This window comes from Hyperoodon ampullatus (genome assembly GCF_949752795.1).
Source record: "Hyperoodon ampullatus genome assembly, chromosome: 13".
Lineage (NCBI taxonomy): Eukaryota > Metazoa > Chordata > Mammalia > Artiodactyla > Ziphiidae > Hyperoodon > Hyperoodon ampullatus.
Window position 1 is genome coordinate 30341274 of NC_136926.1, and position 20392 is coordinate 30361665.

Here is a 20392-nt window from a genome sequence, read left to right on the forward strand (position 1 = left end):
CAATGGAATTTTTCAAAGTATTAAGAGACTAGCTCTACAGGACTGTCTACCCAGTTGGAAATTGGCACAAGATTCTGAAGTGTTATTGGTGCCCCTGGGTGTTTCCTGCCATTTAGTTTCAAGCTAATAAGGAAATGCAGAGGTTGGCTGGAGTTTGCTATGAATACTGTAGGTAGACATTTGTGCTGGAACACACTCAAAGAAGGTTCTTTAGAGAATGCATTTTATCGTACCAGGGACTTTGTTTCCTTGGCTATTGAAATGACTCTTATTTGGAAATCAGAGCTATTTCTCATCTTTGACCAGCTCTTTTGTGAAGTCTGCACTTCCATGTTTATACCATTCATTTATGACATCATCCAGTTGTTTCCACAGCAAAAATAGTCAGAGAAGAGAAAATAGAAAATAGAATTTTTTTTTTTTTTGAGAAATGTCTATTCAAATCCTTTGACCATTTTTTAAAGCAAGTTATTTGGGGTTTTTTGGGGTTTTTTTTTTTTTTTTTTTTGGTGCTGCCATTGAGTTGTAGGAGTTCCTTATGTATTTTGGAGATTAACCCTTATCAGATATATGGTTTGCCATATTTTCTCTCATTCCATGGGTTGCTTTTTCCCTCTGTTGATTTTTTTCTTTGTTGTGAAGAAGCTTTTTGGTTTGACATAATCCATTTGTTTATTTTTGCTTTTGTTGCCTATGCTTTTAGAATCATATCCATGAAATCACTGCCAAGACCAATGTCATGAAACTTTTGCCTTATGTTTTCGTCTTAGGAGTTTAACAGTTTGAGGTCTTATGTTTAAGCCTTGAATCCATTTTGACTTTGTGTTTTGTTTTGTTTTGTTTTGTCTACGGTGTAAAGGTCCAATTTCACTCTTTTGCATGTGAATATCCAGTCTTTCCAACACCATTCGTTGAAGAGACTCTTCTTGTGTATTCCTGGCACCCTTGTCAGAGATTAGGTGACTGTGTGTGTCTGGCTTTGTGTCAGTACCCCACAGGACTGTGGGTTTGCAATAAATTCTGAAATCAGGAAATGTGATGCCTCCAGTTTTGCTCTTTCTCAAGATAGCTTTGGCTACTCAGGGTCCTTTATGGTTCCACATACATTTTAGGGTTGTTTTTTCTATTTCTGAAAAAAATGCCATTGAGATTTTGATAGGAATTGCATTGAATCTGCAGATCTCTTCAGGTAGTATGGCCATTTTAACAATGTTATTTCTTCCAGTCCATGACCATGGATGTCTTTCCATTTATTTGTGCCTCCCTTAGTTTCTTTCATCAATGTTTTGTAGTTTTCAATGTACAAGTCTTTTACTTCCTTAGTTAAGATTACTCATATAATGAAAAGATAACCTATGAATTGGAGAAAACATTTTTAAACCATGTATCTAATAAAGGGTTAATATCCAAAATATAGAAGGAACTCCTACAACCCAACAGCAAAAAAACCCACACACACTCACCCCTCACACACAACAGACTGCACCATCACGAACCCTTGCCCCTCTGAATTCCAATGTAACAGCTACATGGGATTCCTTAAATGAGGGGGGATGGGATTTTTGGGTGGTATTCTCCAGGGCGTAGGGGCCACAGAGGTGGCTGTACAACAAATGTCAGAAACTAAGAGACCCAAATGCATCCATGGAAACCACGGCCTTGCTCTTTGAATGAGAGGCACTAGTTAGACCCTGAGACTCGCTTTCCAGTGGGCAGTGAGCTTGAGTAAAGGAGATGTATTTGTCCGGCCTCACACCCTTGGTGGCTGACAACTAGATGTCAGTTCAGTCTCCCCCAGAGGGATGCTGCCGTATTAAGTGTCGGCTCCATCACATCTTAGCCAATGAGAAGTTGGAGGTCATGACTTTGCCAATATTCTTCCTTGTGATAGTGTTAATTCTGCCTAACGACACCAAGGAAATGGGGCTGTGATAAAACAGGGGCTCCAATTACATCAGCAGTTGTCTACCCTGTGAGCCAGAAACTCCTGGATCATCATAGGGATTTGAATAATTCAATTTGTATTTTAGGACATGTGATTCTCCTACTGGTATGAAAAGAATGCTTATGCATTTTCTCCAGAATCTAGAAATCAGTGGAATACATTTATTATCCAGCTGCCTTTATTTGCTCTTGATGCAGTTGTATCCTAATGAAGGCTGTTTGAGTTCATGAACCCTCGGATGTCTCAAAAAGGCCAGAAAAGTCTGTGCGGGGGAGGAAAGAAAGGACCTGCTCTCCCTGTCCCACCCACCACCCCTTCTCCCCCACCCCACCTCAGGTGGTCCAGCATCTCCCTTTGAGGACAGTGTCCTGAAATGCCTAATTACATGCTGTCTGTTGGCTTCTGTAGTCCACTGCCAGGGACCCAGTATGTGTTACAGGGATGGGCTGTACCATTTAAAATAAAACATCGTGATGTTTGTGTGGACGGCTGTGAACATCATCTTTGTTTTCAAGAATATATTTAAAGAGTTGGTGGACTAGGGAACAGCGCTCTTACTATCGTAAAGCTTTTCCTTCAACCAGGAACCACAAGACTCTTACACTCAAGTTGTTTCCATCAGGTGTGGGTATGAGGCCCCATCAAGGATGCCCTGGGCTGCCAGCTCCTCTAACAGGGATCCTTCGTGTTGAGCAGCGCAGAGAGTCACCCTGGTGGGCTGCTCAGCACGGGAACCCGGAGACGGACTACTTAGGATGGACGGTGCCCGGCAGTTCCAGATGCTGGACGTGATGGGCGATGTTCCTCTAGGACAGACAGCCGGGCTTGTCCTGTCTGAACAAACTCCCTTCGTTCTGTACAGGAGACACTGGGACCCTAGGAAACTCCTTCCTGAATCCAGGGTCAACTGGATTTTATAGAGTCTGAAGCCTAGATCACAACCAAGTTGCATTGTTGCCCAAGGTTCAACTTTCTGACCCTGTGCCTGACCGGCCTGCTTCCGGGGATGAGAAGTCTAGTCCCCAGAGGCCAGCAACACCTAGGAGAGTTGTCCTGTATTCACTCCCTACTTCCCCCAAATCTCGGAGTTACAGGAACCACCCACTTCTAACTTAGGGGTAGACTTGCCAGGGCCCGAGTGCCTATCATGGAGTATTTTCTGCTTGTTATGGAATATTCTAGAGTCAGCCATTCCTTCCTCAGAGATAGCATCTTGGTCTTGAGTTAAAATTTCCAACTCTCAAGCCTTAAAGATTGGTCATTATGTTTCTTCAAGGTGACGGGAAACCACTTAAAATGACGATCTTCATAGGCTACACAGGCAGTTTAGTTTTAGGATGTGATGTATGTGGTGAGATGGTAAGCAACAGGCATAAATCCAATTGACAATAATCTGTGAATAAACTATACTGCTCATTCTCTGTAGTGGATCAGAAAGTGAATTTCATGTCATCCCTAAGCCACAAATACATATAGTCACACACTGTATACACGTTAATGCCTATATATTTGGGTATGTGTACCTATGTGTGTGTATACATATATGGAGTATACGTTTAAACAGTGTGAATAGCTAAGTCCAGGTGAGTGGCTGTGAATTATGTGGCTATAAACATATCATTTTTATGGTAAATCACTGAAGTATTCTCTAGCAGTGAACATCGCTTTTTACATAATTTTATTATATTCTTTAAAGATAGCATTAGTATTAATTAAATAGATCCACAGGTAAAATGTGTATTGTGGGAGTATTTTTGACATCTCTGTTTATTAAACTTGGCAGACATTAAGTTAGTACTTTCATTTGAATAAAACCCCTCAACCACAACGTAAAATATCATCTAGAGATAAAGCACTGTGGTCCTCCACGCCCCACTTATAACTTAACATCACAGCATCTCGTAAAGATAACTCTTAAATATAGGTGTGACTCTAGACCTTGACCGTGGTTTCCACACTGGTCTTTAGTTATGTCCAGGCTTTCTGTCGGTTACTCACCATTTCCCTCCATCGGTCTCCCCTGGCAACCACCTTTGGCGTCCTGAGCGCACCATTCGTAATAATCCAAAGTGACACGCAGACGTGACTCACGCACCCTCACAGACTCTATAGAAGGCGCCCTGAGACCCTCTGCAGTGACAGAGCCGGGTTGGGCCGGCCTGTCCTGTGAGGAGGGTGGATGGTCTTGTGGGGCACCCGGCTAGGATCCCCCCACCGCCTTCTCTGCAGAGCCAGGCCCATGGCGCCCACGCGTGGCCTCTGAGTCTTGGTCTTTGAAGTGACAGAGATGGCAGAGTGAAGCTCCAGACACGACGTGAGCTGGGATGGGGTCCCACGGAGAGGAGGCCAGACCGAATGGGCACTGCGTCACTCGGGTCACCATCACGCACCGTCACCCTCCCTGCACTGCTGCTCCTGTCCGTCTGTAGCGGGACAGCCTCCATCTGACACGTGCTCCACCACCCTGTCCCCCGGGCAGGTAAGAACAGCGTGCATCCTGCAGCCACCCAGAGACCAGCACCAACATCTCCCAACAAGTTAAAACAACCAACGTTTAAATGACTCTGAAATTTTAATTACAGATACTTTTCAACATTTGAAAGTGTGGATTTGCTCTCTTTTTGCATAAAGCTCTCAAGGTGGTTCCGTTACACCAGTGTCTTTTCCTGCACCACTATCTCTTCTTTATTTAATCAAAGGTGTCTGGATCGCAGTCCCAAACCAACTCTGCACTGCATTCCAGGTTGGAAAACTCGGAGAGTGAAACAGGCTCAAAGGAGCAGAAAGCAACCGCAGTGAAGCAGCAGGAAAAGCTGAAGCTGATATTTGTTTCTCCTAAGTTCCCCCCGAAATGCAATAATAATGAAGAGGAAGAAAAGAAGATGGAGCTCTCACCCTGCTCCCTCTGCCAACACGCTCGCCTGAAACTCTCTGCGGTCTTAAAGTGCAATTATATGGTGAGGACGCCCAGGCCCGGGATCCGACTGGATGGAGTTCAAAGCCAAAACTTCAAACAGCTCATGACTCAGGCCAGGCGGGCGGGGGCCAGGCGGGGGAGGAGGACTGTTCTCAGCTGCTCAAGTGCATCCGAGGAAGAAGTGTCTTTTCTTTTTGTAAAGAAAATCTGTAAATTGTAAGGCATCCTGGTTTGGAAAAATCAAACTCTGTAAGCGCTTCTATCCAAGACTGTGCCAGGGCTGCAGAGTCCAAAGGCCAGCGAGCCCAGACAGCAGCAGGGGACACGGGCCGCTCCCGGGTGCCCAGCTCCGGTGCTGATGCTGCCCGGAGTCCTCAGAGAAGTCCTCAGCCCTGGGCGCCGAGGAGGCACACTGGACCAAGGGCATCTGGTAGGATGTGGCTCTCTTCTCGGGCCTGTCCGGGCTGGAGCCGTCGCTGGGCCTCTGGCCATTGAAGAGCAGGTAGCGGCCACGGGCATCCTGCTCCATCTTGAAGATCTCGTATTCCGTGTGAGGTAGTTTGATGCCCAGTGCCACACAGCCATTGGTGTGGGTCACGTCCTGCTGGACACCCACCTGCCAGGAGCCCTCGGCCCCGCACTCGTTCCCGTTGAAGACATTGAGGAGCGAGGCAGTAGCCGCGTCCATGGGGGTGACCTTCATGTGGTTCACTGCCAAGGACACAGGACAGCTCCGTGATTCAAGGATGCTGGGGGCACCAAGCCTCACAGGCTTCTGCTCTCAAACCCACCCTGCAGACCAACCCGCCAGACCATAGCCCACAGAAAAGACCCTCAGATGGAAAAGGTTCCATGTCTGGACGTGACTGGTGGCCACACCAAGCACCCTGAAGGCGCCACCAGGAAGAAAAGTCCAGCCCATCTGGCAGTAAATGCTGAGCCCAGACTACAACTGACCAAGCCTGTTCCTGTGAAGTCAGACTGTCCCCAAGGAGCGGTCTCTGGGGACACTGCTCTTTGGGATGGACACAGTATTCAACAAAAACTGGCATTTGTTTTTATGAATAGGTTTTGAGGTTTTTAAATAGTTTTGGTGTCAGACACCTATATTAGTGAGCAGTCTATACTGGCCCGTAAATCAGGTAACTAACATAAATTAGGTTGCAAGCGAGAAAAATATGCTCAAATCTGTTCAGTGGAAATCCCAGCCCTTGCAGAGGGCCGCTTCTGAGGCTCTCCCAGGGGCCCATATTCTGCGTACACATGAGAGCTTTGGAGGGGACTCAGACCCAGACAGTTGTTCTCTGGGCTACAGCTACCAAAGGCCCATTGTCCCTAGAGCCAATCTTCCTCCCTAAGGTTGGGGTGGGGGGCGCAGTAAAATGCCCCAGGGCTTATCTGGGACGGCAGAAATACTTCATATTAAATGGACTGAATCACAGGATGCTATCCTGGGAGGGGTATCTAGGCCAGCCCTCTTATTTGTCCATGACAGGGTTGACACCTTCCTAAAAAGATGCACAAGCTTAAAAAAAGTCTAGAAATAGAGATCACAAGGCCCCCCCCACCCCTTGCTCACAGCCTTGCAGCCTGGAGAATGTCACCCTTTACCTGCCTTACTTAGCTGATCACTAGGCATACCGCCCGCCCACCTGCAAGCACGTGGCATCTTCTCAAGGGCACGACGGGCACACTCTGAGCACCTGGGCGTCACTAACGCCAGCTCCGAGGCTGCAGAGAATGATGCAGGCAGGCAGTCCACTCCCCAACATCCCTAGCAGAGAAGATGCCCTTTGCCCCTGGCTCTGCCTCCACAAACACGTCCCCAAACTGCTGCCGTGACCTCGGGGTGTGGGGTGTGGGGCAGGAGCCCTACCTTTGAACACAAATTCCGTGCCGCCCATGACCCTGGCGGAGTGCACGCCGCGGCTGTAGCGACCCTTGGCATAGATGGTGAAGGTGGGATGCTTGCACACGGGGTCGGAGTAGTGGTAGTAGTGCCCCTCCCAGGTGTGGTTGTTGTCGTGGAAGATGAAGTGGCGCGTGAGGAAGAGGACCTCGGGTCGCACCTCGCAGCGCTGGCTCACCCACTCGCCGTGCAAGCCCACTGTCAGGTCAGCCTTGGGGGGCAGCAGGGGCGGCCGGTGCTCGTCCGACCGGTGGATGATGCGGCAGGCGATGCAGGCGTGGTCGTGGTTCTGGAGCCAAAACACAAACACGGTGGGGTGGGGGGTGGGGAAGTCTCCATGAGAGCAGCGTGCATGCGCTGCCTTCGACGGGGATCACGGCAGAGGCGCCGGCAGCCCCTGAGGCACCGCCACCAGTAACCTGGGTACCCCAGGGGCAACTGGAGCCACAGACCTGGTGTGTGTGCCTGCGTGTGCTCACAAGTACATAAGTGTGTTTGGCTAACAGTAGAGCCTTGCCTAAATATTTCATCTGTGATCTGGACCCCCTTTAGAATCCTGTTACATTTTCAGACCATTTGTCCTGGACACTTGATTTCAGAAAGGAAGGCTGGCATCACCTCACCCCAATTAGGATGGCTACTATCAGAACGAGCAAAAAATGAGCGCATTGGCGGGGCCGTGGAGAAACTGGAACTCTCATGCACTGCTGGTAGGAACGTAAAGGGGTGAAGCTGCTGTGGAAAAGGATCACCTTAGGACCCAGCAACCCCACTTCTGGTTTATACCCCAAAGAACTGAAATCAGGGTCTCAGAGGTATTTGTTCACCCGCGTTCACAGCAGCACAATTTGCAATAACCTAAAAACGGAAACAACACAATGTACATCAATGGCTGAATGGATAAACAAAACGTGGTCTAGACACACAATGGACTATGATTCAGCCTTAAAAAAGGACGGGAATCCTGACACACACATGTTGTTACAAGGATGAACCGTGAGGGCATCATTCTGAGTGAAATAAGCCGGTCACAGAAGGACAAAATCTGTGCGATCCCACTTATAGGAGGGACCTCAAGTCATCAAATCCATGGAGACAGAAAGCAGAATAGAGTTACCAGGGGCTGGGGTGGGGAGTTCGTGGCCAGACAGAGATGAAGATCATATGACAGTGTGAATGTCCTTGACGTCACTGAACTGACACCTAAACATGGCTAAGATGGTAAATTTTATGTGATGTGTATTTTACAACTAGATTCTTCCATTAAAAATAATTATGAGAGGGCTTCCCTGGTGGCGCAGTGGTTGAGAGTCCGCCTGCCGATGCAGGGGACATGGGTTCGTGCCCCGGTCCAGGAAGATCCCACATGCCACGGAGTGGCTAGGCCCGTGAGCCATGGCCGCTGAGCCTGCGCGTCCGGAGCCTGTGCTCCGCAACGGGAGAGGCCACAACAGTGAGAGGTCCGCGTACCGCAAAAAAAAAAAAAAAAAAAAAAAAAAATTATGAGACACAAAAGAAAAAAAAAGGACAGCGCTCCAGTTGCTGTGGGTGACACAGGGCGCTGCGTAGTGAGGGCAGAGGTCCCCATGAAGGAGACGTGAAGGACACAGCCCCAAAGGAGGCAAGAGCAGAGGCCCGGAGAGGTCGTGGGCACTCTTGTCCCTACCTGCGTCCGCTGGCCTGAGGTCTGGATGGTTTATGGGCTCTGAATGCTTCCTGCTTTATAGCTTCACACCATCTAATCAGTGCAAGAGAGTGGCCGCCCCGTCTTTCGGGAGCGCCTCTCTGGCCGGGCCTGCTTATAGCACCAACATGGACCCGGCACAAGGGCTATCTAGGGTTGCCACTTAGAAAACCTCCTCCGAGTAGAGTAGGGGGGCCCGAGACTGTCAGCCACGTAGATGCTGTTTGCCTGGAGGGCTCGGGGCTCACACAAAAAGCCAGGTCTGGAGACACAGGAGCCGGCTCCTTGCCCAGACAGACTGCCATCCGCTGTTGGACCCAAGTCACCGGAGGTCCATGCGCCAGGGCTGCCTCCCCGGATGGGGCATCCTCTCCACTACTCCCCCTCTCACACACAGGTCTGTAAAGCCTCCTGAGCTGCCAGACACCAGCCACGCTAGAGGCCCACGTGAATGTGCCCGGTGCTGTGGCAGGAGGGCGACACTGGCCCTGCCCCCTGCCCGGGGCCCACTGTGCAGCAGCTCCTGGTCCAGCAGCTCCTGGCCTGTAGACAGGGACTGACAGGTGGCCACTCAGGCAGGCAGGCACTTGTTTTCTGGGCAGAAATCCAAACCGCCAGGCCTTTCCATCCCTGGCACTGACTCCACGTGGGGCTGCAGCGGTTCTTTGGTTGAAGGCTGGGTTGCCTGGGAGAGTAGACGAGAATTGCAGGGGGCCAGGGCTCCCCAGCCGCCCCTTCAACACTCTCCTCCCAGGACAGCTCAGTGCCTGCTGACAGTCCCTGTGCTCATCGGCTGAGCCTGGAGTTGTCATTTACGGGAGAGGAGGTTTGTTCGGGGCCTGCCAACAATGAGATCAAACAGGCAGCGCAGGGGCCTCGCTGTCCCGGGGCCCATGCGTCTGTGGGCCTACAGTTTCCTACCAAGGCCTCTGGGACACACAGGAGAAAGTGCCCTGCAGCCTATGGTCAGCAGTGAGCCATCTGCAAGCTACAGCAAGGAAATGGACAGGAAGGACACGTGTACACAGCCCACAAGGCCTGCACTTAACTGCACAGAAAGAGATGGTTCCGGCCTTGGCAGGAGATCCACGGGCCAGCGACTGCAGCTGGGGACCCTGGGCCTAAATACCATAAGAAATGAGGATGAGACTAAGGTGGGTCCCACTCGGGCTCCCAGAACCACTACGAGGAGAAGTTTCTCGGCGTGGGATTGCATGCGTGCATGGCACTCGGTGGGAAGACCAAACAAATGGCACGTCTCCTGCTATATGTGCCACTATCTTTCAAATGCATAACAGGGTGAAAAAGACACAAATTTAGTTAAAAGAAAGCGTCACTGAATTCAGTAATTTTGCCACTATGTATTTTCTTGTAAACTACTAGGAAGCGAAGGTTCCAATTTTTTTTACCCCAAAAGGGGGTTTTTACTCAAAGTCTGGGATGGAAAGTTAATATGATTTCTGTGATATCATATTAACTCCCGCACCCAGGAAGTAGCCCCTTCCTTAATGGCTAACAAGCGTTATCATGATCAGCACCTTGATCAAACTGTACCTGCTGCCCCTGCTCCCGTGCCCCAGCCCCACATGGTCTGTGTGAAACCAGCCCTGTACTCAGACTCAAGTCTCTGAGATTTCACAGACAGGACGGGGGAGGGGGGAAATCTGGTGCCGGTACCTGTTAGCCAGCACACTGAGTGGTGCAGGAGACGGCCCTGGAAAGAGTGGAACCTCTGAGAACACACGCCAGGCAGCTTCCAAAACACCCACGAGGAGCAATGGCTCTGCTACTCCACTGGGAGCTCGCCAGCTGGCAGCTTGCTGACTGTGCCCCCCACAACACTCGCTAACTGAGCAGATCCTGCACAGCCCACGTGCACTGCAGGTCCCTGCACGCCGACCCAGCCTCCATCCCGTTCTTCCTGTTCCCCACCACTCGGTTCGCTATCTGTGATTTGGGAATTTAAAAACATCAGTTGTGACCACTTCAGTTCTGGCCATTCTAGGAAGACATGAGTCTCAGTCCCTGAAAAGATTTGTTTCCTCAAATACCAGTATCATTCAGGAAGTGCCCAGAAAGCTTCTTAGATTGAGCAGGCGGGGCAGGAACAAGGGGTCTTAGTTCTTGCAAGAGCCACTGCTTGGACGGCACCAGGGATCAACTGCTCTTCAGAAAAGGAACCAGCTCGGAGGGGAGGGGGCACCAACGTGGGGCCCAGCCTGTTCCATGCCCAACACGCTGGCATTCAGTGTTTTTCTTTAAGAATGACAGGGCACGGGTCCTGAGCTCCGAGATGAGCATCTGGCTGGGCTGTGGTCCTTCACGTAAGAAATGGTCCTGGCTGAAGCGTTTCTGGTCGGCAGCAGAGAAAGGCAGGCCAGGTAGTTTCAGGGAAGCTTGTCACCCATCGGCTGGGAAGGAGTGGGAGGAAGCTGCCCCTTGGGTATTGGTCTCACCAAATTCCTGAACTAGCTACTTTACTTCATTGTGGTCATACATAACATGAAACTTCCCATCTAAGTAATTCACACTGTTGTGCAACCATCCCCACCATCATCTCCAGAACTTTTTCATCTTCCCCAACTGAAACTCTGTCCCCATTAAATACAACTCTCCACCCCACCCCCGCATCGTAGCCCTTGACAACCACCAACCTACTTTCTGTGTCTATGGATCTGACTACTCGAGGTCCCGCATATAAGTGGGCTCATACAGTATTTGTCCTTCTTGTAACTGGCTTATTTCTCTTAACATAATGTCTTCAAGGTTCATCCATGTTGTAGCATGTGTCAGAATTTCCCTCCTTTTTAAGGCTGAATAGTTTTCCACTGTATGGATGGACCACATTTCATTTATGCATTCATCTGTCAATGGACACCTGGGTTGCTTTCACTTTTTGGCTATTGTGAATAATGCTGCTGTGAACATGGGTGTCCAATCTATTTGAGAACATGCTTTCAATTCTTTTGGGTATATACCTAGAAGTGGAATTGCTGGATTATATGGTGATTCTATGTTCAATATTTTTTGAGAACCTGCCATATTGTTTTCCACAGCAGCTGCACCATCATACATTCTCACCAGCAAAGCACGACGGTTCCAATTTCTCTACACCCTCACCAGCAGTTGTTATTTTCTCTCTTTTTTTTTTTTGATAACAGCCATCCTAATAAGGGTGATGTGCTATCTCACTGAAGTTTTGATTTGCATTTCCCTCATGATTAGAAATGTTGGAGCATCTTTTCATGCGCTTATGGCCTATTTGTATATCTTCTTTGGAGAAATGTCTATTCAAGTCCTTTGCCCATTTTTTAATCAGGTTGCTTTTTGCTGTTGAGTTGACTAGTTACCGTTTTAACCAACTCTTTAGCTGGCATTAAGAAACCAACGATGTCATAAATCAGTGTGGGAGTTTTGGCTTCTCTGTGGATGCTGTCAACAAGGGGACAGTTTCAGCCAAGGTTGGATAAAGGGAACACCTTTCTGTTTTGTGGACAGTTCTTTTAAAAATCTGAATTGTGCTCTTAATTACCACTACCCTTGGCTTGAATAAAACCCAAAAGACCCACAGGAACAACCATGGAGAAGCAGAAATTAAGGCCTAGATATCGTACTGGTTCTAAAGTTTCTCTTTTCCAAAATGCTTTTCTTAAACAGTGGCCATTCACAATGACTAAAGGGGAAGAGTTTTTCAACATGAAGAGTGATTTGTACCATGAAATCTCATTTGCTTCATGAAGTTACTCTGTTTGGTCCATGCTCTGATCCATGAGTCTCATCTGAGAAGCTGTCTTTCCCAGGCTCTCCCATTAGGCTCCACATCACTCCCTCCCCTGCATCTCAGATAGGCTATTTTCACGTCAGGTTCCTGACACACAGAAGCTGAGGGCTAGAGCCGAGGGACCAGAACGTGTTCCTTGCTGCTATTCTTTTTTTTTTTTTTTTTTTTTTTTTGCGGTATGTGGGCCTCTCACTGTTGTGGCCTCTCCCGTTGCGGAGCACAGGCTCCGGACACGCAGGCTCAATGGCCATGGCTCATGGGCCAAGCCGCTCCGCGGCATGTGGGATCCTCCCAGACCGGGGCACGAACCCGTGTCCCCTGCATCGGCAGGCGGACTCTCAACCACTGCGCCACCAGGGAAGCCCCTTGCTGCTATTCTTTACACCAACTGTAAAAAGCTTTCATTCCTGGGCTGGGGGTGGGGGGTGGGGGGGAATCCCTATACCATTAATCTCTTAAGAAAGAAATCAAGCTTATTCTAAAAACGAAAATGTAACATCACATTTTATCAGTGAGCAATGTCCTAGGCAGAGGGGGGTTTTTCCCACTGTGCTTCCTGATCCTGGCCCGGCCCTGGGAACAGTTAAATAACACAGTTTGCATGTACAGGGCGTTTGATGCTGGGGAAGTTCAAGTACATCATCTCCTTACACTTCTCAGTCTCCCAAAGAGACCACAGTACACGTCACAGAGGAGGCCACCGAAGCACACAGAGAGAGAGAATGGCATGGCTCAGAGGGATCTGGGACAGAACTCAGCTGTGGGGCTCGCCGAGTGCTCCCTTCTGGTCCCAGGCTGCCCCTTAGGCTGGGGTCTGCAAGGAACACACGTCTCCCTACCAAGGGCTCTGGTCCCTTGAAAAGGTCCTCTCTGGCCGATGACTGACGGTTCTCTAGGCTTTGCCCTGTTCCCTGCCAACATTTATTTCTGGAGAGCTGTTTCGTCAGCATTTGCCGACGGATCCACTTGTTTCCCAGCATCTTCCCAGAATGGAAAAAGTTACTTGATGTGATCTTGTCGTGAATAAGTCAACTAGAGAAGCAGCCTGCATAAGACGTTTCTTGGGCTAAATGTTTTGTTTGAGGAGGAGAAATGGGGATAGATGATGAGATGCCCCTTCCTAGAGTTCTGCTCCCCTGGGTCATGTTTCTCAGGAAGAAACCTCCACGGATGGCCGAGGATGATGCTGAAAGCTGTCCTCCCGAGGGCCCTTCACCACGTGTATGAGTGAATTGCAGGCGCCCTACGGTAGGTCTTCCTACACGGACATCCTTCCCGGCTCCTCTCCGTGACATGGTAGGTATTTGAGGCCAAGGCCAGCGCCCTCCGGTTTCCTATGTCCCACGACACCTAGGAGAATGCAGTAGGTGTGATACAGGTTCATGGCTCACGGGCTGATGGATGGTTAGAAAGTTGTCCTCGGATACGTAACAAGATGAACAGATCAGCCAGCATTCATCACAACCGTGAGCGCTGTCCGCCTTGTGGGAGGGGCCTCTTGGGGTGCCTTTCAGAGCTGGGATCCTAGGATGTTGTGGACTCGGGCTCATTCTGACCTCCCAAAGGAGCCGTGATGATTCCCCTTTCAGAAGAAAGTAGGGGAAACGGCCGTGGCCACACAGGTTGGGTCTCTGTAACTGTAGCCTTAGGGCCACACCCGGAGGCTGGCAGTCTGTCTGGCCAGGCCGGGGCAGTCAATGCCACATGCACACGGCAGCGCTTGGACCCCCTCAGCCTGGTCACCGCCTGCCAGGAGCAGGTGGCAGGCGTTGAGGACAGAAGGACTTAGCCTCATGAGGACTCTGCACAGCAACCCTGTAGCTGTGATGCAACCACCACAGAGGGGCCGGGCTGGAAGGACGACGGAAAAGGGTAAGAGAGTCACGGCCGGTTCCTCGGGGCCTGCATTTGGCTGCCAGGTCTTCTGCAAGCAGAACCGACAGAACACTGCGTCCTGGAGGGAAAAAGGAGCATCGGTGGGTGCCCGGGAGCAGCACTGCATTTTCTAGAAATGGGATTTCCGTGAAGTTTAGACTCTGAGATGTGAGCTCCCAAAGGCCTTTCCTGTAAATCACATAAAAGATAATTTCATCTGCACCTTACCTGTACATACACACTTTGCACAGAGCCCAGAGCTCAATAAAAGGACCATAAGAAGATGGTTCTTCAATACAAATGACTATAAGAATGGTTTCAGAAGAAAATGCTGATTAAGTTTTACTTGTTTGATTGTTTCTTCCCCTCCTATTAATTTAAACGCATTTAAAGAGTTGAAGGAGACTCATCTTCATAATCACATTGGCTGTAAAGGCAGAAGACCCCACGTTTGGCCTCCTTCTCCCCTGCCCTCTGCCCACAGTGCTTGGCCAATGCCCCGCACACAGGACTTGACCCAGACTCTCCAATGGTCGATTTCCTGCCGCCCAGGCATTCACGCTGTCCTCTCAGCTTCTGGACTTTTAAGAGATGAAATGTTTACCACTTGCATTGTCCCTGACAACAACGGCTTCCTGGTCTGCTGACTCCTTAATAAAAATCTTGCACTCAGGAATCAAGAAAAATAATGAACTGTTTCTGCACTCACAGCAGAGGTCAGTAGCTGTGCAGTGTGGCAATCGTATGACTCTTCGTATTTCGACCCAAATAAAATGTCCACATGAGCAAGCCTTTCGGAGGCCAGAACCCATCATCCGACCCCCATCGCCGGCTCTTTTTTCATCCTGTGGGCAGCACGTGCAGCCTGGCAGTGAACACCCGGCCCTGGGGGCAGGGTCAAGGTTTTCTGTAAGGGGCACACTGATTGAACATAGGTGGGCTTCTGACACTGTCTCGGTCATGACTCCTTGAATGCCCTGGTCCTCTGCCACCTCTTCTGGCTACCATCACCTCTGCAAAACCCTCTTCTCTTTGCCCTGCACTGACAGAAAGAGCAGGGACAGTGATTCCTCCGTGAGCTTCTGGATCCTTCTACTCGTGCACCTGTGACACCCACTTACCCACCCCGCCGGGAGCCACGCCAACCACATGCCTAAGGAGAGACCCCTTCCTGCTGCAGAGCTGCCTCCTGGAGCTGGGCGGAAACTCCGATGTCCACAGCCACGTGGTCCAAAGTCCTTCGGATGTCACAGATGTCACCATAAATCTGTATTTCTCACATGCTCTGAGGAGGCTTGGAAAGACAAGCTCCCTCAAAAACAAATGACTGTTCACAGTCCAGAGGCCTGCAGGGAACTTAGGAGAGAAAGCACACGAGTACCCCTGCTTCCTCCCAGTGGTCCGGCACCCCCAAAACACTGTGCTGTGTTTCCGCCTCCAACGGGCAGCCCCACTATCAGCGTTCCAGGCAGGCTCTCTCAGAAACGGGGCTTTGGGAGAGTGGTCTGGTTTGCAGGCAAGCCCTTTGATTTACGACCCTGTGGCCTCATCAGTGCAGGGTTTTGGAAAAAGACCAATTCTGCTTGCTTGCAAGTACGATCCTGAGGCCCTGGCATTTCCAATGACCCCAGCAATCATTTGCTCTTAATTACTTTTGATTCTGCCAAGGAAAGAGGGCACCTGGCTAACCCTCCACCACACAGGAATCCAGGCAGAGGGTAAGGGCTGCCCTGATGCTAAACTCGATTCAAGCAAAGCATCTTCTTTCAGGGTTATTTTAGGGGGTCCTGTTTTTTTAATGAAGAGTAGCCAACTTCATCCTGAAAGAATCCTCCCAGCTCACCTGATTCTCTTCAAACATCATTTTTTTGCCGAAGGGCTCTGAACCTCACAGCAAAGCTGTATAAAGCTTAGAAAATCAAGTTGATTTAAAATCTCTATTTTTACATGGTGTCCCATTTCCAGAGGGGCTGAGACTAGTGGTTTTAAACTCAATTTAGCATTTAAACTAATTTTCAGCCAGGTCTCTAAGGACCGGTGATTAGGGAAGGTGAAGGGTTCAGAGGGGGGTGGCGAGGCCTGTGGTCTGTCCGGATGTGCCCCCAGCCCTCCTACTTCCTGGGGGGCGGGTGGGCGGGTCTGCGGGAGCCCAGCGGGCAGGCAGCACCTGGGGCTTTGGAAAGGCACCAGCCGCCAAGTCCACTGATCCCTTCTCCTAGCCGGCCTGGGGAGGGATCTCAAAACTTCCTGACTACTTGCTCACTGCAGGCCAGGATGCACATGCCAGGGACAACAGGAGAAGAACGGGTCCTTTCAGCTCCCAGAGCCACGCGGACCTGGGCCGGCCTTCGGGGGAGAGCACAGGCCAGGTCCTGGACGCCGGCCTGCGTCCGCCCAGCCTCTTCACCGGCTTCATCTGTGGCTACAGTGTTCCTCCGAGCCTCAGAATCCTGCCTTTTTGGAATCTGTTTTGAGTGTGGTGATGGAGTTTGGATAGTATAAGATCACAGCACAAATCGCAGCAGGTACAAAAACGTTCACGGTGACAAGTATCTTTCCCCGGGCCACACTGTCCCCCTCCTCTGAGGCCATCACTGTTCCACTGCAGAAACACTGGCTCCTGGATCAGCTTACCTTCTTCTTTTATTACTAGCTTTACACATGGTATCACACTGTTCATGCTATTCTGTACCTTCCTTTAAAAAAAAAAAAAAAGCTCAACAGTGTGTCCTGGATAATCTCCAAGATCCAAGGTTCTTTCCACCCTTAATATTTCCTTTTTTTTTTTTTTTTTTGTGGTACGCGGGCCTCTCACTGCTGCGGCCTCCCCCATTGCAGAGCACAGGCTCCGGACGCGCAGGCTCAGCAGCCATGGCTCACGGGCCCAGCCACTCCGCGGCACGCGGGATCCCCCCAGACCGGGGCACGAACCCGCGTCCCCCGCATCGGCAGGCGGGCCCCCAACCACTGCGCCACCAGGGAAGCCCCTTAATATTTCTTGAATGAGGGATTGTGGCCTTGGGTTTAAAGAGTTTACTTCTTAAGAATCTGGGGAGACGGTCCCACATCTGCCCCTGCAGAGGAGGGAAGAGAAAATGGGAGTGAGAGGAGGGGCAGAGACGGAGGTTAAGACAAGAAAGGTGGTTGTGGGTACTCCTTTCTTTTCCAGGCCTAAGGAGAGCTCAAGAGATCAAAGAGTCCACGTGGGCATCCGCAGCTGAGGAAACGGAGTCTGGACCCGATAATGTGCACCAACAGCCCAAGGTCAGGTTCAGAGTGGAAGCCGGTTGGTCCAGGCTGTCTGCTGCTTCCTCTGGGCAGGGGGCCTCCATCCAGCCTCCTCTCTCCTTCCTGGGCCCTGGCCACCCTACTCACCAGCATCCTCGCTGGCAGGTGAGCAGGGATGAAGGCTCTGCTCCTGGAAGGATCCTCCCCCCACAGGCTCAGGCCAGGCTGGGTCAGGGCTCTGGCTCCCATGGGGTTTCTGGATGAGCTGCAGACCGTTTTCACTCATGACACCCTTACTCCTGGAGATAATGTGAACACTGGCTCGACTGTGCTCAAAGAAAGCCAGATGCACGTCTGAAAATCCCGTTCCCGCTGCCACTTGACACCAGGAGTTTGGAGAGAAGCGTCGTTAAGCTGCAGCGTCTGGATAAGGCGGCCACCTGCAAAGGTCCCTCGACGGTTCCTCCGTTTCCCAGAAGCCGGGCCCTTGCCCTGGTGGCCCCTAGGCAGAGTCCCGTCCTGGTGCCTCTGCATCGGCTGTGAAGCAGGCAGAGTCCACTGCCCGCCCTCTCCCTGCGAGGACGCCTGGGGTCCCCAGGGCAGGAGGGCCACCCTCTCCCTCGCAGACCCGCCTCACCTGGTGCTTCTAGAACGCACAGGGCACAGCACAGCGGACCTGGCTGGGGTCTGCGCGGAGCCCAGGGTCCCCTCAGCATGGGGAGGGGATGTCCCCGAGATGTGCACCCAGAGGAAGTCTCCCCGCTCGCTCGGCCTCCTGGCAGACCCCCCACAGTCATCATAAAGGCGACTTTCACGACACAAGCTCGCGGTAACAGACAGAAAGAAGACAACCGAGTGGTCCGGCGGGGGCAGTACCAGCAGTACCCTCACCAGGCAGGAGCGCGCTCCAAGGACTGAGAAGAAAACAGATGCTTTAAAAACAAATAAACCACCAAACAAAAGTTGGACAAGCCCTGCAACTGGAGAGTTGCTGTTCTAGAAAGGATTCCAGAAAAGCCGGTCTGATGGTGGGGGCCACTGGGGAGAAAGCCGCTGCCCCCCAGGGCCCCTTCCTGCCTCCCCAGCTTCTGCGGTGGAAGTGACCCTGTTACATGCAGACACCGACTCTGAGCCCGTGGGAAGGAAATGCCTGGTGAATTCCAAGTGTAATTACAGGGACTATCATTTAAGAAAAGAACATTAGAAGGTTTTAATTGTTTCCTGCTCCCTCCATCCTCCCCTCGGGTCACAGTGATTTCTCACTTAGTCCAATGCGAAGAGTGTGGGATCTGGGGAAATAGTCCAGTGGGGTCTGGGGAAAGGTTTGGGTGCAAGTTCCAGCCCTGAAACTCACCAACCGGTGATCTTGGGTAGGAGACCACCCCTCGCACCTCAGCTGCCCCCTCTTCTGCTAAGAAGTCATCGTCACTGCCTCACAGGGTCGTTGTGGAGACGGAACAGGAGGTTCTAAAGGTCCACAGCCCCAGGCCAGCAGCACTGTCCCTGCCCCCCGCCCCAGGGCCAGGATCCCTGCTGGGCTGTGCATCTTCCCAGGTAGGGTTAGAACATCTCCACGTTTTCTGCAAGCTTTCCTCTTAGACTCACAGAAGAAGTTCCCAGAGGGTCAGAGCAGAAGGGAGCCTTAGGAATTTTCGAGGACGACCACCAAGGCTGTTCTGCATCACCAGTCCCAGGACCACCACCCTCATCAAATAGGAAAACCGAGGCCCCATCAAAGAGCAAGGTGGTGGCCCACCCGGGACTCCTGACCTGGGCTACGTGTCCCCCCACCCAACCTGCAGCCCTCCCGCCCCCGTCCCCCACAGCAGCCCCTCCATGATGCAGAGCCCCGCCCCCCCAGGGGCTATGCAGGGTGATGCAGGGTACCTTGGCGTTCTGCAGCGGGGGCTGGTAGCTGGACGGCCTGTAGAACATCCTCTGGGAGGCATCAGTGTGGATGTCACCCAGGAAAAGCTCCTCCACCAGGCGGTCCAGGTTGTGCTGCAGGTACTGCTTCTCCACGCGGACCAGCTGCAGCTCGTGCATGGCAAAGTTCACGGCCCGGGTGCACTCGCGGCCGCCCTCCTCCCGCCACAGGTCGTAGGGCACGTCCTGCACCCAGGGACCCCCGGCGGGCGCGAAGCCAGGGCACGTGCGGTTGACCAGCTGGCCGAGCCGCTCCGCCACGGCCTCTGAGTGGCACACGACCTGCACGCGGTGCAGCTGGTAGTCAGCCTCGGTGCCGCCGCGGATGATCCAGGAGGCCTGGCGCAGGCGGATCTTGCCGCGGACCACCAGCGTGTAGGTGGGGCTGGTGCAGCGGTTGCCGCCGTAGTAGAACTGGTAGGCCTTGAATGTGTTGTTGTGGTAGAACCGGTAGGACCTGGTGATGAACTCGGGGCCTGACCGCACCTCACAGCTGCAGAAAAGGGGGAGGAAGACGCTTGTGAGCCCAAAGCCACGAGGAGGAGGCTTATCACAGTGCCAGGAGATCACGGTAATGATAACAGGCTGGTACTCCGGGCAGTTCATGGAATCTGCACAGCAATCTATGAGCTGGGGGGTGGGGGGTATTATTATTATTATTATTTACATCCCAAGGATCATTTTATTCTTTATTTTTTGTTGTTGTTGAAGTATAGTTGATTTGCAATGTTTCAGGTGTATAGCAGAGTGATTCAGTTTTGTTCTTTTTCAGATTCTCTTCCATTATAGGTTATTACAAGATATTGAGTATAGTTCCCTGTGCTATAAGGGTGGGTATTATTACTGTCCTGTTTTACAGATAGGGAAACTGAGGCACAAGAGCTAAGGAAATGTGTCCAAGGTCCCCTCACCAGCCAGCATCGGAGCCAGATGTGAGCCCGGGGGAGCCTGGCCCAACACCCGTGCTCCCGGTCACTCTACACCGGGTTGTCCTCCTTTCACTTTATGGACAAGACAGAAGGGCGGGAACCTGCTGTCCTCAGCGCCCCCCTCGGCCTCACTCCCAGGCAGGAAGGAGGAAGGAGGAAGGAGGGTGCGGGGCTGGCCTAGGAAAGATGCTCCCTGTG

At 51.4% G+C, this 20392-nt stretch overlaps 1 protein-coding gene across 1 annotated transcript in view; it reads right to left on the reverse strand.

The window, feature by feature from the left end:
• Positions 1-3693: 3693 nt before the first annotated feature.
• The window catches only part of APCDD1 (APC down-regulated 1), a gene marked incomplete at its 5' end in the record, with an annotated part of 31803 nt that continues 15104 nt past the window's right edge, over positions 3694-20392 (reverse strand). Inside the window, 3 exons of the mRNA XM_079718106.1 lie at positions 3694-5573; positions 6739-7060; positions 19227-19758. Coding sequence (XP_079574232.1) covers positions 5122-5573; positions 6739-7060; positions 19227-19758 — 1306 coding nt within the window. The 3' untranslated portion in view covers positions 3694-5121. The remainder of the gene's footprint in view (positions 5574-6738; positions 7061-19226; positions 19759-20392) is intronic.